A 17,100-nucleotide genomic window follows, 5' to 3' on the forward strand; every position below is an offset into this window, starting at 1 on the left:
CAAAAACTTGGCGCAGATAGTGCATCAACCACAGGTCAATAAACCACACAAACTACTGTACAAGAAAAAGCAATTAAAAGCTCATTAGCCATAAACTCATTAGTGACTCCTTTACTGCACACTGTAATGATCTTTCATTTAGGTCCTCAGACTGGAGCACTAGGGCGCTTGGTGACTGTGAGCTTATCAAGGTTGGAAGGACACGCCCTCAACTTTGGCAGCGGTGCAGTAGGTGCACGTGCTGGTTATCAGTCTGTGAGTGGAGAGCAAACGACAGCCTTTCAGGGTGGGAACTTGTATCACTGGAGCTTCCTCTTCGCCGTGTTCTCCTCTTTGGTGCATCCGCCGTCGAGCCCAGCCTGCTGTATTTGCCCCTGCTGTGGTCCGGAGACTGGGGAATCCACCTGCCGGAGAGCAGACACACCTCGGGATGGATGCCCTCAAATCCGCCGGCAGAGCGATTATCAAGAGCCCCGGAGTCCCGCGGCACACATGGGGAACTTCAAAGCACGAAAGTAAGTGAGACGACGAGTGTGTTTAAATGTTTGGATTAGGTACAATGTTGTAAAGATTTTTTGGCGATGTAGCAAAGGCAGTTAGAGGTATCAAGAGAGGGAAAAGAAGGACAGTGTGTGCCTCTGGCTGCTGACGGACTGTTGTGTTTCTTCCTCGAGAGCTTTTGTTTGTCTTGTTGCCAAATCTGTCTGAGCTTAATGTACTATTGCGTTTCTGTAAAAAGGTGTACAAATACAGCTGTAGCTTCTTATGTAGTATTGAGTAGCTCAGTCTCAGTTGTTATTGCTTTGTTTTACTTCCGCATAAGCACGTCCCACTGCTAGATGTCATTTTGTCTAAAAACAAATATCATGGATAAAAACCAGCGAACGGACACCGGAAGTTAGCCGAATAATCGATTAGTGAATCCACAGAAAATTAATCTGCAAGAGTTTTTATCGTCAATTCATCTTCCCAATTGATTATTGAGGAACACATTGCAAGTGTTGGCTGTTTACAGCTACTAACATCTGAGAAATTGCATATTGTAGTTTTTATATAATTTTTAATTAAATATTTGAGAAATTTTCGACTTTTAATCGGACAAAACAAGACATTTGAAGACTTCATCAATGAATCATGTAACTTGTGTTGGGCATATCTGTCTTTGTTATACATTTTATAGTGTAAATAAGTTAACAAATAAACATTAATGATTATGAAAACAATTATTTGCTAAAGCCCTTAAATTAAAAATGTAGCTACTAATCTTAAACTCAAATCTCAAAACAATAACAGATAAATATACTAGAGTAGGAACATTTCACTTAGCCCCAATAATGGTATTGGTAATACAGTGAATACAGTGTCTTTGGTACAATATCGAGGTAGTTCACACATGACACTGCCACTTGATAGACATCTCTTACATGCACATTTTTTCCGCAATACAATCAAGACAATATAAAACATGCTGCCTTTTAAAGTAAACTTTATGCTTTCAAGGGTGTTTTTACTCCATGGAGATACGATGAATAGATAGATAGATAAAACACAACCAAATAACAACCAGTGCTTGAAAATATTGCATTATTCCCTCTCAGTTTTTCAAACAATTCAGTATGTATTATGCAGAATGTGTATTCTTTCTCCCGGGTTACTACAGTGTGAAGTACAGGAGGCTGTGAGCGCTGAGTGAAGGGTCAGAGCAGCGAACCTCGTCACTACATCAGTGACAGCAGACAGTGAGGGGCTGCTCTGCTGCCTGCAGCTCTGCTGCCTCACCGATGTGTGAAGTGTTGTCTTGAACGCTCCCTCCCTGCAGCTACATCGCCTGCGAGCTCCTCACTGCCATAAACGCCGGCATGCTGCTTTTGCCTCATCCTGGATTCCCACTTGGTGAATAATCAGCTGCCCATGCCAGCTTCCATTAAACATGACTGATGAATTTCACAGCCAGGAGAATGTACCCGGTGTCTCTGCTCTCTCTAGGAAGTGTTTTACATGAATTATTGAGTAATGAGTGGATTTAAAAGTTTTCTAATCGGACTGGGGCTTTAATGAGTCTCACAAATGGCTCCGGATCTGTTGCGTTTCTGGGTTTGAGCACACGATATAAACGTTAAGGGACAGGTTGTCTTAAATAGTTTAGACTCTTGATGGCTGATGGATCAAAACTTTGGATATATTTTGCAAACATTGTGCAGACCATACTCGCTGTTTCATCATCATGGCGACTATATAAAAGATATTGTCTGTGTCATATTGTTCTTCAGAGACTCTGCTTTGCGCCTTTCTTCTCTTACTGTTGTTGACGTCAGAAAGAGAGAGGCAAGAAAGAGCAGAATGATCAGAGCAGAATCCAGCTGCTTGATGACAGAAGCAGTTTGTGTCTGAGAGACACCAGAGGAATCAGGCTGGAAAAAACGTGAACACAGCAGTCGCAAGCAGCACACACAGACGGGGTGACTGCTCATGTCCAGAAGCTACTTAGCAGGCAATTTGGAGAGAGGACAGCGTCTGTATGCCAGCGTGTGGCACTGCGACAAAGCTGGCTGTCGGCATGCAAATAAGGCAACATTGCAGCTGCAAATTAGGTGTGAGTAAAGTTAAAAAAAAAGAGGGATTAATTATCTGTGTCCTGTCTGACAAGGAGAAATTTCAAGCAGAATGTAAAGTGGATTTTGTTTAATACAATCAGTGAATGGCAATGTACAAATAAGTTGTTTCCTTACAGAGTTGTTTAATAGTGAGATTATGCAGAGGCATAATGTAAGTACTCAGTCATGTAATGGAAAATCTATAGCATAATAAATCACCATCAGTGCATTAAAGGCTCTGTTGAAAGATCAGGTGTTTTATATGGCAAACAATCAGTGTTTAAGTATTAGTGCTTTGTTTTAAATGAGACTGTTAAGGTGAGATGAGATAGAAGCCTTTGATTGGATCATAAGAGGGAAGCGCCACTCTTAAGCACATAGAAAAAGCTTTGGTTAAACACACTTGTATGATACATTTGGTTTAGCACTTGACCTTTCTGCTAACTTGCCCTTGACCAACACTTTGTTCATCCCAAAGGCTTCTTTTAGACACGCACCTCCTTACAATAATGGTGTTTCACATGTCAGTCTAATGTCTGAATTATACCCGAATGAGCGTCGGATTCACTCGTATATAAAAGCAATTTTAGTGGGTCAGATCAAGTGACCTTTCTGTAACATATCCGACAAAGCACAAGTCTGACTTGAGGGCTATAAGGGTAATGACAGGCTGCAGCAGCAAGGTCAATGTTGAGATAAAATGGAGATAAATTGCATGTCCTCTTTGCTTTATTAGCGCAGTTTCATAATTTACTCACTTATCTATCACCGTTAATGAACAATACAAGAGGGGAAGAGACAGACAAAGTCTGCAAATGTGACAACTAAAAGTTGTTAAGGAGGTTAAAGCAGTTGAAAAGATGGATTATTTTGCCTTGTGGAGATGTATAGAATTAGCTAAAACAGCATCAAGCTAATATTAAAAGTCTGACCTATAACTTAAAGGTTCAATCTTGAAGATTTCATGCTCGTTCTCTTTGACGCCTCTAATGGCAATAAGCGGACGTCCACGGTTGGCTCCGGTTGTAACTCTTGATTTTCCTCGCTGACGGTCGCTTTCCTTTTCAGACTGTTTGCCTTCATCTGAGCGTCGAATTTGTTTCCTTTTCTTTGTATTTTCACTTATTGTTGAAGTTGTATCTGTAGTCATCGATCTTTTCTTTGTTTGTTCAGCCATAGTAGATTACTGTTTACTCGCAACACTTGCAGAGACCGGAAAATCAGCCGCTTAGCTCCGCCTACCCTCTCTGGCAGACCAACCACTGCTGGGTGATGGAAAACGTGTCACTAACTGGACGCCGCTTGTGTTTTTTTCCGCGAAAGTCGCCACAGACACCGAGCCCGTATTAATACTATATACTGCAAATGCAAAGGCTTTCATCAGTGGGCCATAGGCTCAATCACCATTGTGTTACCTCATTCGGCGATAGATAGTGACTTAACAGACATTTATTTAAGTGGAAATCATCGAGATTATATCTTTAAAGTTATATTTCTGATGTCTGAAATTGGTTAAAAAGTACACCTGGATCTTCATCTTCAATACACTGTAGATACTCATGGCTCTGTGTAAGGTAGCCCGCTCTTTAACAAGATATAAATGGTCCACACAAGATTATTATTCTGCTGACAGCGTACAAGTGACTGATCCATTAGCACTTGTGACAACGAATTAATATAACCAATCTCTTCTTCTGTGTTTGTACAGCCTCTGGACGACACACACAGTGGGCATGATAAGCAAGTCAAATCCAGGATGATGGCTTACTGTATTAAGATATAGATTGCATGTTAAGAGGCACTCTTTCAACAAGGAAGTATTATAATTTCCACTCCAGCTTTCTAACAGAAAACGACCTATTTCTGCACATGCATGAAGCCAGTCCTCAGTTCAGCACTGACATGTACAGCACTTCCCCGTCGGCCCTCGTGGCCGTTGGCTGTCATCTGTTGGGGTCAGAGCCACTGGCAGGACGGCAGAGGACACAGCATGTGCCTGGAGTACGAGCCATCCCCTTGGATCACGTCACAGAGCAGCAGTAAAGACCTTTCTGTATCTCAGAAGTCACACACACTTGCCCTTGGCACCAAGGACGTTCGTGCTTTACAGGCTGAATTGGAAATGGTGTAGCTTTGGGACAGACTCGGTTAAATCCAGCAAGACTGTGTCCTTGGGTTTTTGTAATGATGTTAGTGTTGTAAATATCAAAGCTGGCTTCTGCTGCAAAGCTCAATATCAAAGGAAAAGCTGAAAACGTCTAGCTTCATTTAGCGCTTGAACACATCACAAGTGCTTCTGTGCACGCTTTAGGAAAATATCAGGAAATGCAGTTTGTTCTACTGAGCTGTGCAGTCCATACAGAGCTTTATCTGAAATTAGTGGACTCACCAGTCATTAGCTTGACTGGTTGCGAGCCCTGGCAGTGAGTCCAGCCTGCAGTTCTATTAAACCTGACAGGGGCTGGTCTGAATGGCGTGCAGGAGGCAGTGGTGTCAGTTAGCACTGACCCTCGAGGAGCAATTATCTCCCGATGGCTCGTTAAGACTCAGTTACCCATGAGTCAGGGGCACAGCAGCGCAGAGGAAGACGAGCAGAGGCAACGGGAGGAGGAGCGATGATAGAGGGGATGTCAGCGGTATATTAAGACTGAGAGGGATGATGGCTGGGATTAGTGCGAGGATGATAATGGGGGATTCCTTTGCTTTCAATTGAAAAGATGAGGGGGTGATAATTGGGGTCTGATGGAGCGTCTGGTTTGTGTTGTGATGCAAAATTAAAGTGTCAGAAATGCTGTTTGGATTAACAAACACATTACAGCTGTGTAAACTAAGAAGCACATTCATTTAGAGATTTCACCCAAATTACAGTAACCATAACATCCCACCAGCACTATGGAATCCAGTCAAGCAGATATTTTTGTCTTTATCCGCCCATTATTTGTTGGTTTTTTTTCGTATTTGATATTTAATTTCTGAATTTTCTGCTGCCACAAAACTATGGAGGTGAATGTTATTGTCTTACATTCATTATTAGTTAATCTGTCGACCATTTTAAATTACTTGATCAATTGTTTGTTGGACAAAATTCAATTAACACTGACTTAAAACAAAGGAAACATTTATTTTTGTTTGTATCATTTTCAACATAATTTTAGGAACAGAATTTTTGGCATATTTTACAATATTTGCTGGGAAAAGTATTTGCTAATTAATCGATGAATTGATGAGTTGTTTCAGCTCTAGTTGCTTACATCACTAAAATACGACTATTGTTTAAATTCCTGGTTAACTCCGTCTGGTCAATCCTCAGACTAACTACTGTTTCTAGTTTGCATAGCCTCAACATTGCCTGGATGCTCTGCTTCCAGGTGTCAGGCCCCTGATTTATTTAAGATGATATCTACAGTAAAGGTTGAATTTGCATACAGTACGTGACCTTTACAGCAATGCTCTGTTACAGCAATACCCGCACACACTTGTGCACTACGAGACAGACAAACAGTAGAGACTAAGAAACACGAAGCTGTGTTGGACTTACAGAAAGTATACTGTTTAAGTTTTTAGGAGGCAGAGTATTCGATGCTACGGTTGTATTAAAACAGTTAAATCTCAAGTATTTCCAATATTAGTTGGTTACCGTGTTCACATCATCTAAACAGTGTGTGTACTCTCATACACTGTATCTGAAGTAGTGAATCCAGAAGTTAAAGGGAACAGTTAAGATTTTTTGTTGTCTTTATAAACTTGTGGTCCACTGTCTCCAGTTGTGCTCAAATAAGAAACACTGTTATTGCACCTCGCGCTAACCAGGGTCCATGAAGAATACACACAGTCATTTAAGCCAATATGTGCTCTTAGCTGCGCTTCTGTGTGTCAGTCGGTGATTAAACAGAGCAGATTTCACACCTACACTCTGCATAATTCACGCTCACACACTCCAGTCACAGTGTGAGCGTAGATAAGATGATAAAGTGCTGCTAATGAGTTTTCATGGAGGATGCTTTGGGGGAAAGTTACCTGTCAAATGGATTTCGTATTTCTAAGATCAAAAGCTGCTAAAGTCAAGGTACTGCTTGTATCACATACATGATTCAAGTTATTTAAACCCGTCGTGTATCCCTCAGGGTCTTTTCAATTCACGACTCGAAAAGCTCACAGTTATTGGATTATCAGGATTTCTGCAGTCGTCTGTAGACTAGAGGAACTACTTGTCCACTACTGTTTCATTGGTGAAGCTGCCTGAAAGAAATCAGTTCATTTCACCGTCAAAAAGTACTTAATAACCTGAGCCAGCACTTTTGAATAATTTAGCAGAATGACTCATTGGGTATTATGTTTAAATGCAGTTTTATTTAGTTGTGTGAATAAAACCAGAGAGGTTTTTGTGAGACTGCGTGACCTTTTGACTCTCTCCACTTTGTTGGGGGATTTAGCTCATGTAGTTCTCTTTTGACAGTGTGATTAGTTGGATTATTGTCAAAAGCACAGCTAACTCTGTGACAGCTCTGCTCAGACAGGCTCACGACTTTTCTCCACTTAGTTTCCTTTCTGTGGAACTTTATTCACATTTTCATGACAGCCTTTTTTCATTATATCCTATTTTGTGTCTCTGACATTAAATGATGTATAATCATTATTCTCTTCTAATTTCAAACTCCCTATAACTCGTGTCATCTTTAGTCATGCTAGCAGCAGAGCTTTAAGTATGGTAACGTGTCTGTCAGTCAACCCTCCACTGTGGCCTGTACTGAAATATCTCAGCAGCTATATGATGCATTGCAATTAAACCGGTTTAAAAGACGCATAAGTCACCCTCAGTACTCACCATATTCATCCAACAGCCATTTTCCTCTGACGTCATGCTCAGGGTGGGGAAGCTCATCTGCTGTTATAATGTTGTGCTGCTGTGTATCGGGCTGCAGGTTGTATAAAAATAAATCTGACAAATTGTTACATTTTCACTGCTTCCCGATTGATCAACAACTGAAAAGACAATTGATAGGGGCGCAGGTTTAGCTCAACGGTTAAATTGGGGGTCCCATGTACAAAGGCCCAGTCCTCGATGCAGCTACCTGTGTCAGAACCAGGATTTGAACTAAGAAGCTCATAGCCTTGAGGCGACAGTGCTAACCACTGCACCACGTGAAGCCACAAAAACATAATCTTTAAAAAAAATAAATATTGAGAAGATACAACATTATACAGTAGACAATTGACAATGGAAATCTGGTGTTACATTTGGCCATATGTCAAGTTAAAAAATGTTTGATTATCTATTAGCTACTGTTAGCTGATAGCTTATTCTAGCTTATTCTTAGATTAGATGTAAATGCAATGCTAACATCACGCCAACTAGGAATTTACACCTTTCCTGTTATATTAGGTAATGTCTACCAACATTAATAGTAGCTTCTAGCCACTTCCTGGCTATCTGTTATATATATTAGGTAGAACGTGGCTGAATGCTAACATTAGCTGTTGCCTGGCTGTAGCTTACAGGTTTTCAAATATGTTGTTTTACCTCAAAATATGGCTAGATCCCTCCAATTCTCACTCTTCACTGTCTTTTCATCCGCTGACCATTGAAGAAGTGTTGAAATTCTTAAAATTGTTAAAAATCCCAAATTTATACAACTTGCAACCTGGACTACGACATTCTGACAGCAACTGAGCATCCCACTCAGAGCATGATGTCCGAGGGAAAATGGCTGCTGTGTGAATACTGTCAGTTGTTAGTAACCTTAGGTTACTTAGTTTTTAGCGCTAATTAGCAAATATTAGCATACTAACGCTGTAAACTTATAAAGTGAAAATGGTAAACATTCTACCTGCTAAAACTCAGCATGTTACCACTGTCACTGTGAGCATGATAGCATGCTAGTAGCCTCTAGCTTTAGCTCTGGACACTTGGTTTTGTCAGTCTCCATTTTTATACCTTCCTGGTCTGTAAGTAAATAGTAGAGCTCATATTTCATGTTGTGTATTTAGGATTTTGTGACACAAAACATGCTTGGTTTGTGTTACATGAAACGGCAGCATTTATTATCCTCTAGTTTGTTTGAGCAGGTGAGCACAGCGCTACTCTACCTCACGCTGGGTCGACAAGTGCTTCACTCCGCTAATCTCTCCTCTTGTTGCACTTGTCGTCTTGTATTTATAATCCTGCGGGTTGCCGTTGGTGTTTTTGAAATTTAATAATGCTTCATTTCTTTTTTCTGTCATAGGTCTTGGTTAAGTCAAAGCTTAGCGGGGAGCCCATCTGTCCTTTATTCCGCAACTCTTGTGTCTGTATTAATGCCTTAAAATCCCCAATGTGCCGAGGAGATTCACCTTAATTCTTCCTCGTGCTTTAAGGATAACGGAGGATGTTCTAGCTGGGGATACTTTGAAGAGAGGGGTCTGATGTTGCTCTGTAGTCAAATGTAGGTAGTAGGGAGGATTTAACGAGGATTTGTGTGCCTTACAGGTATCAGGGGGTGTTTGTGTTGTTAACTTTACTGCTAATGCTACTTTTGAAGTTACCCTCCAGGGGCAACAATTAACTCCAGTATTGATTTTGTTATGTCTTAGACTGAAGTAACTCAATATTCTTATGCTGAATTAAATTTTTCATGCTGATATTTTTTCGCTCTTTCTCATGCTGTCTTGATCCCGTCATATTTGAAGCGGCGAGTGTATTTTCTTCACAGTTGCGCTCCACAAATATTGATTTTTAAGCCCGGGCCTCATGTTATTAAAAACCGCTCCACATCATATTCTACATCGATTTTCTTTGTGAGACCCCCGAGAGTTGTTTTATGCTAAGTGTATAAAAGGTTTTCAAGGCCGACACCACATATAGTATGTGATGTAAGTGGTAGATATGTTCGGTAACTCCCATGTTCAGGTTATCTAACAGAAAATTTTATCACTTTTCACCCGTATAAAATTGACGGCCATGAGGGCATCCTACACTCCCATAGCCGAACATAGACGTAAACATGTCTGGCCTCCTGTCCTGTTTCACCTCCATAAACACCAGCCCATGAATCAGACTTTTATATACAGCTCATCATGATTATGCTGCTCGCTGCAGTCTAACTCTCTGGGCTGTTTTTAGCACCAACAAGCCTCCCTGCCCTGAAGTAAAGTGAATTATGCAACACAAGGAAACGGAGAGTCCCTATCTTGGGATATTTGCCTGTTCATGCTAATCCAACAACACACACACACACAAACACACACAACCTAGCTTCCTGTTTAGCATGTAAAGTGAAGTCCTTGCCTCTGAGTACTCTTTCTGTTTGGTGTTTGGCAGCTGTCTGTAAGATGGGATGCTGTCTCTCAGGTGTAAGACTCCTTTTCAGTGTTTTCAAATGTAAATATGTTGGTTGGTGCGTGTGTGTGTGTGTGTGTGTGTGTGTGAGAGAAAGAGGGAGAGATTAGAAGTACTGCAGATACCTGTAGACGTGCGTGTGTGTGTGTGTCAGCTGAACTTGCTCCTCCACTGGAGAGCTAAATCCCATCTCCCTGTTCTGTTCCTCTGAAAAATTCAGACTCCCCTCACCGTTTCTGACACACCATGTCCCCATCTGAGCTCAGCACCGAGAGGCGAGGTACCCTGGCTACTAAAAATAACTTTGTACAGTCAAAGTGAAAATGGAAAGGTTGTGTAGCTCAGCGCTGTATAGAAACACCGTTTTTGTACAGGTCAAGACAAAGGACAAAAAAAAAAAGTAGAGGCTATCTTGATTTTATGGTTGCGATTATTAAATTGAAATGAGCTGTTGATGTTGTTAAAGATTGTGTTTCTGTCCTTTTGCCTTTGTTAGATAGGACAGTGGATGGAGGTGGAAATATGGGAAGAGAGAGTGGGGGTGACATGCAGCAAAAGGGTAGAGGGGTGGAGTTGAACTCGGGCTGCTGTAAATGGGGCGCATGCTTTAAAGTAATAATCAAGAAGACTTTCATTTAAATAAATGTCTGTTCAAGTCGTTATCTATCGCCGAATGAGGTAACACATTGGAGATTGAGTCTATGGATTTGCATGGATTATGCATTTGCAGTATATAGTGTTATTATGGACCGGGTGTCTGTTGTGACATTCGCGGAAAAAAATCACAAGCGGCGCCCAGTTAGTGACGTGTTTTCCATCAGCCAGCAGTGGTTGGTCTGTCAGAGAGGGTAGGCGGAGCTAAGCAGCTGCTTTTCCGGTCTCTGCAAGTGTTGCGAGTAAACAGTAATCTACTATGGCTGAACAAACAAAGAAAAGATCGATGACTACAGATACAACTTCAAAAATAAGTGGAAATCCAAAGAAAAAAAACCCAAATTCGACGCTCAGATCAAACAGTCTAAAAAGGAAAGCGACCGTCGACCAGGAAGTGTGCTCCCGCAATTACCGCTTATCGCCACAGGTGCCGCCAAAGAGAACAAAACTGAGATCTTCAAGATTACCACTTTAACCACTCCAACTAAACCACTTTTTTTTAACAATTTCTGTTCATTATCTTGATATGAATTATTAATCCATGTGATGATTGACTTCAAAAGCTTCTGGAAAATGTAAAACAAATGGAAACTTTTGATCAGGTCAGGCCATGAATACAAGGGCCTGAATTTCAACAACTTTGTTTTAGTCTTCTGTTCTTTTAGTCTATAATCTGTAATCACCTCTTATGAACCGGCTGCGGAAATCCAGCCAGCAGAGGCTCTAAAAAAGGTTTGATGTTCATTCGAGTAGCAATCAGTTGAAACAGCACTGTTCAATCACGGCAATAACAAAGCGTTGGACCCATTTTTGTCTTAAAATGGATATACTTAATAAAGGATCCCCGCCTCGGATATCCTAACTTCCATACTGATATTAAGTTAGGGCACAAAAATACCTAGTACATTTATAAAACAGCTCAAGCACTCACACTGATTACCCCTTTAATAACATCTGATTCTCCAGAGACCTGAGAGGTCAAGGTATCCGCCTGTGTCGGACCAGCATCCATCACTCAGCTGGGAGGGTCCGAAGCGATCTACCGCATTAGAGGGGGATTCCTGTGGGAAGCCCTCAGCTATTAAAGGGGCTCAGAGAGACACTGTCTCAGATTAGATCAGCAGCTCTCAGAGGTGACTTGTTTTGCTTCGGTGTGATAATGGATGGGAGATGGGGGGGTTGGGAAACCAGATGATTCTGGTTTTCTGTAGTGAGCCACAGTTTTACCCTTCAATAGAGAACAAAATATTAGATATAAAGCTATTGTTTCATGAATGGATTCCTGTTGGGGGAGCTATTTATAGCTGATGAAGATGTTGAAATGGGAGCCAGCAGACTCCAGGGAGACGTGATCAGTATCTGCAGAGAGGAAATCAGGCCCTGTTTGAATTGCTAATGAAAACAATCCTACGGTGCTGAGCGATTATTCTTTAAGAACACATAGCCATGAGGAAAGTCCTCCAGCAAGGAAGTGCCTCTATGTTAATGTGGTGTTATTTTGGCATTATTCTCTGAGTGAACATCATAACATACATGTAGATGAACCTGAACTCATCATTTACTCTTTTTAAAAATGTATTCTACGTTTAGTGACAGCTTTATGAATGTAAGTGTAAATTGTATGATGAAATATGCAAACAGGTCATTAAGTAGAAAAATTGACCCCAGTACTCCAGACCCAGATGGAAATCTTAATTTACCATCAACATGTCAGGAATAGTGGCGGCTCAGCCACTCAATAAAAATGATCCAAAGCACTTTCAGTGGGCATTTGCTGTGCGAGTCACCCTCCATACTTAATGACCTAAAGTCAATGATAAACTATAACTGTCAGGAGATTGTAAACAGCCCGTATAACGAACAAGCTCTCCTCCTGCTCTGTTGTGTTTGATTAATTGGCGCATGGTGAAGCAGATAAATGAGCTTTTAACTGGCTTTACACAAGCTTTTCTAAACAACAAAAACACATATTTAACAGCGGAGAGGGCGACATGTCCTCACAGTGAAATAGATGTTTGTCAGTAAACTCCCAAATGACCCATAACATGAGCTTTTTCTGATCTGACACCATTATTGTTAAAGGCTTTCTTCAACTTAAGGGACACATTTCTTGGTTAAAGAAAGGACATGACCATGGTCATGAGTAAAGAAACTAATGTTGACTGGTGTGAAGACACAGAGAGCAGACTGTGGTTTCCTGTTTCAACGTCAAACGGTTTCTATGTCTTATCCATCTCCCCAACCACAGCAAAGTAATGTCAGAGGACTTGTGCTTTTAGTTCTTTAAAAGGCAGACATCATTTGCACAATGAGAGGCTCATGCACGAAAAACATAAATGGGTCTTTTTAAATCTGTATTTATTGATTTTTTTTGGCTACTTGTGTGTGACAACTGAAGTACTTAATGGTGTGTATGCTTGGAGTCTGCTTTTAGGTGTCTATAGACTAATGCAAGTTCAGTATTTGTTCTTCTTTTTTACCTCCGTTTTGGTCTCCACCAACTCCTGGGGAAAATATCTATATTTTCATAGTAATAATTGGGTGTGTAGACCAAAGGGTTAAGCTGAAAGTTGAAACCCTCATTGTTCAGTGAAGCTTAGGGGAGCAAGTAACCTTTCTCACTATACAAATTAAAACATTGGAGGGAAAAGCTGTTTTTAAGCATTTGAGCAAACCACCATTTTGTCATTGTTCTGGGGAACCGCTTGGAAAGGCTCGACTATGTAATGGTGCAAATAAAGTTTGTCAAGCCCTCTAAAACTAAAAGCATAATGCCATGTCATGTAGAGAACATGTGAATATTGTTCTCTTTGTGAATTAAGGGTGGCTTTTTGCAACCTTTATTTTGAAAATAATTACCAAGCAGGAAGTAATAATTAGTTTTAGACTCTGTTTAATTACTTAATGACCTCATCTTTACTGCAAAAGTGCTGCTGCTGTGACATCCCAGTCATTACCAAACAAGGCTACAGTACCCACCAGCACTATATAAGCTACCTCCTCTGGGGGAAAACACCATTACTGGCTCAAAGTGAATGTTATTTTCAGTTATTGTGGTGCCACCATTCACTGTGAGTTCTTCATCCTGGAGAAGAAAAACGAGGATTGTGTGCTTATCTGGCTCAGTCCTCCTGCACAGCATCACACCGACCAACTGTCACTGACTGGAGCAAATATTAGCACAATGTTCCCTGTGGGATGCCGGCTATAAATAGACTACAGGAAGTCATTTAGGAACAAAACTCAAACGTCTGTGTTGACTTTTAATTTATAGCTTGTAATAATGCCTGCCCGCAAAATAACCCTGTTGCTAATCTCATTTCATTCTGTGGACACCTCTGAGGACAAAACATGCTTCTTAGAGTGGAGACGATAAAGCTGCTTTACTACAGCATGTGAAAGATTGGTTTGATCCTGTCTAATTAATGATTCACAGAGCCTTTGTAGGACCTGATGGAGGAGCAGTGGAGGCCTGTGTTTTGCATAATAACTGCAGTCAAAGGAGAATTAGCATTCAAGACATAAGAAAGGCTTTCATCAAGTTATAATTGTGTTTTGGTTATCATTTTTTAATAAATCACTTATCACACATGGCTCATCTGTCATGCTTCCAGGGACATGTAATGATTAATTGGGATTTTTTTAATGTAAAAATTACACAGCCGCTTTTGTTTTCAAGTACACAATATTTTTTACCTCTGCTTCCAACTGTAGTTTAAGGAAAAGCCTGTCATGTTTAAAAATACTGTTAACATTTTGCTCAGTGTTGGATTAAAACGTCTTACATGTCTTTATGCTAAAAGCTAAAGCTAGCACCCAGCTCAGGTTAGCAAAGACCGGAAATGGTGAAACAGCTAGGCTAGCTCTGTCCAGAGACCCCTGTAAGATTAAATTTTGTTTGGATTGAACAAACATGGTATATTATGTTAGTAAGTGCATTCTGACAGAGCCATTGCTAGCTACGTAGCTAGCTAACTTATTTGTGCTAAGTTTAGCTAGCGGCTATGCAGACATGAAAGTGAAATGGATCGTCTCGTATACATTTTGGCAAGAAAGCAAAACTTACCAAAACTTCTATCCTTAGCATTAAACATGTATTTCTAACAGCTACAGTTAGCATATTTATGCTAGGTCATGTTTAGTTTTGTTTAGTTTCATCAAAATCACATTTCTGTCTTCATTTTCCCAGACTGTTGGAACAGCTCTGACTTTGCAGTGGCTCTATTTGCTCAGCCATGCTGTACAAACTACCAGATAACTCACATCATCATCATGATTATCAGCAGATAGGGAATGTGAATTAAAAGCAATTAATGAGGGGTCTTGGTGAAAAGGGGATTACATTCAAAGATCCACAATCCTCTGGGGCAAACAGTTGATTCATAAACCTGAATTATTTCACCCCAGAGGTATTTTTCCTGTCAGTGAAAATGACATAAAAGCTTAAATGAAATCGTCTGTGTGCACACTGATGACTCCACTGTGCTAGGACGTGATTTTTGTTGCATGTAGACACACACCAAATTAAATCTGTTCATAGTTTTCAAGGATTTCAATCATCCATTTTATTGGTTCTGCAAACATTTGTCTTTGTGTGACAGTGTTTGGCAGCAGAATATGAAAACATCACATGGAGCTCAGTGAAATATCTATTAAAAAAAGATTTTCGGCGCACACAGAAAAGTTGAAATGAAACAGCGATTTGCTGGCTAACAAACAGATGGCTGCTCTGGGGGGTTAGTGATCATAATGAAGGAATTAGGGAGCAAAATCCATCATAGTTTCAGATGGTTTCTGCCTCTCTCCCTAAAAGCTCATGTCATGTAATTTCCCCATCAAGTGGTACTAAATATACTGGAGCTGAAAGCTGATTCTCAAGCATAAACACAAAACTTAACTCAGTTTGAGCATATATCATATGTCATATGTGAGGAAGTTTTCTAAGTTTTATTTGATACTAAATTGGAAATATTTGTGTTCCCTTTCAGTCGATTCACTCGGTACAACACGTATCGTAGCATGGGACATCACTCCCTTGCGTGCCTAAAATCCCATACTTTATGTGTTGTACCTCCTTCCTCTCCTTCAGGGAACAGTTGTCATATTTATAACATTTCCTTTTTTAGAGAGTAGGTCTGACAAAAAAGGCAATATAAAGACCTTCAAGAGTTTCATTTTTTTTACACTATTTAATATAATAATGCATATCTATATATGTTTTATAGACTAGAGCTGTTTTCCCGCTGGTCAAAAAACCCACTAACACCCGGCTTTTTTGTTTAGTGGGACAGGTTATGGTAAGCATTCAGACCCGGGTAATTATCGCCTCGGCTTCAGTCGGCATTGATTGCAACACGCTAATCTCCGCCCCCTTTCTGGCACAATGCTATGCTCCGTCGGTAACTTCTACGACTCCTTGTCATCTTGGCTACAAATTCTGCCCGTCTCCGTCCGAGCAGCGCTCGAACATCGTTCCAAATTTGTCGGCGCCGAGTTTGATGAACAGACTGAATGAGTACAGATACAATAAACTACTGTAACATCTTCACTGTTTACTAACCCTGTTTGCGGCGCGTTTGTGACGTCAGGCGGTGACGCAGCAGAAAAGAGACCAAAAGGAGTATACTTCACTGGCAATGGGAAAAGAGACAATCGGCATTTATTAGCGGGTCTGAAAAAACCCTGCATCAAAGCGCTAATTTTGGTGGGAAAGAGGTATAGAAGTACAACTTCCTTCTTTTTGCAGCACTTTCTTAAGGCAGCAGGTGCTCTTTTACCTTCTTGTTATATCGGCTTTATGTCAGTGTGAGGACGGTGAAATGAAGGGAGTCAAAGTTCAGGTGGTATCGTTTAGAAAAAGCGTGACATGAGGTTTTGTATTCAGGCTCATTGGACGTGTAATATTCAATTCCAGAGGTGGGAGCTTTATGTAGCACTCCAGGGTAATTTCACTATTATCCGAGCACTGTTGTGGTTTGTACACCCCCTTTGATGCTTAGCCAAGGTGTTCAGTAAAGTAATTATCACGGACCACCTTCTGGCTGCTGCACTGTGAATCTGAGGATGCTTGGCACTATAGTTTCTGGACTCCATCTTTGCTATTGTTGATGTTTTGGGGAGTAGCTTGCACTGTAGCTCTGGGTGCTCAATATCCCCAGGCTGCTATTATTATAAGGAAAGTCTCTGAGATAAATGTGAAGAGGGGGATTTTTTTTTGGGTGAGGGAGGGGGGCTAAATCAGAGCCAGAGGAAGTGAGGTGAGAGAGGTGAGTGAAGGGATAGAATTAAGGGAACGGTAAGAAGAGTGAGAGCTTGAGAGGAAAGACTTGGATTTACTTGCTTCTCCCTCCAGGCTGTATCAGGAAACTGGTTACACCCCCCTCCCACACACACACACACACACACACACTCACACACCATGCCAGCCCACCATCTTCCCTGAATGTGCGGCCTATTTTCCCTGTCAAGGTGGTGTCCTAGATTCAAAGTTCCATCGGATGAGTAAAACAGTAAGGAAAAGATTAGATCAAGAAGGAT

At 40.8% G+C, this 17,100-nt stretch overlaps 1 protein-coding gene across 2 annotated transcripts in view; it reads left to right on the forward strand.

Annotated features, from left to right (window-relative positions):
* Window positions 1-348: 348 nt before the first annotated feature.
* LOC138585362 (low density lipoprotein receptor adapter protein 1) overlaps window positions 349-17,100 on the forward strand; it is a 49,378-nt gene continuing 32,626 nt past the window's right edge. For both annotated transcript variants that reach the window (XM_069657675.1, XM_069657674.1), the window contains exon 1: window positions 349-515. In XM_069657675.1, coding sequence (XP_069513776.1) covers window positions 431-515 — 85 coding nt within the window. In that variant the 5' untranslated portion in view covers window positions 349-430. The remainder of the gene's footprint in view (window positions 516-17,100) is intronic.

The sequence above is a fragment of the Semicossyphus pulcher genome, unplaced genomic scaffold, assembly GCF_022749685.1.
Source record: "Semicossyphus pulcher isolate SPU_LCO1_2020_fin unplaced genomic scaffold, fSemPul1.0.p SCAF_11, whole genome shotgun sequence".
Lineage (NCBI taxonomy): Eukaryota > Metazoa > Chordata > Actinopteri > Labriformes > Labridae > Semicossyphus > Semicossyphus pulcher.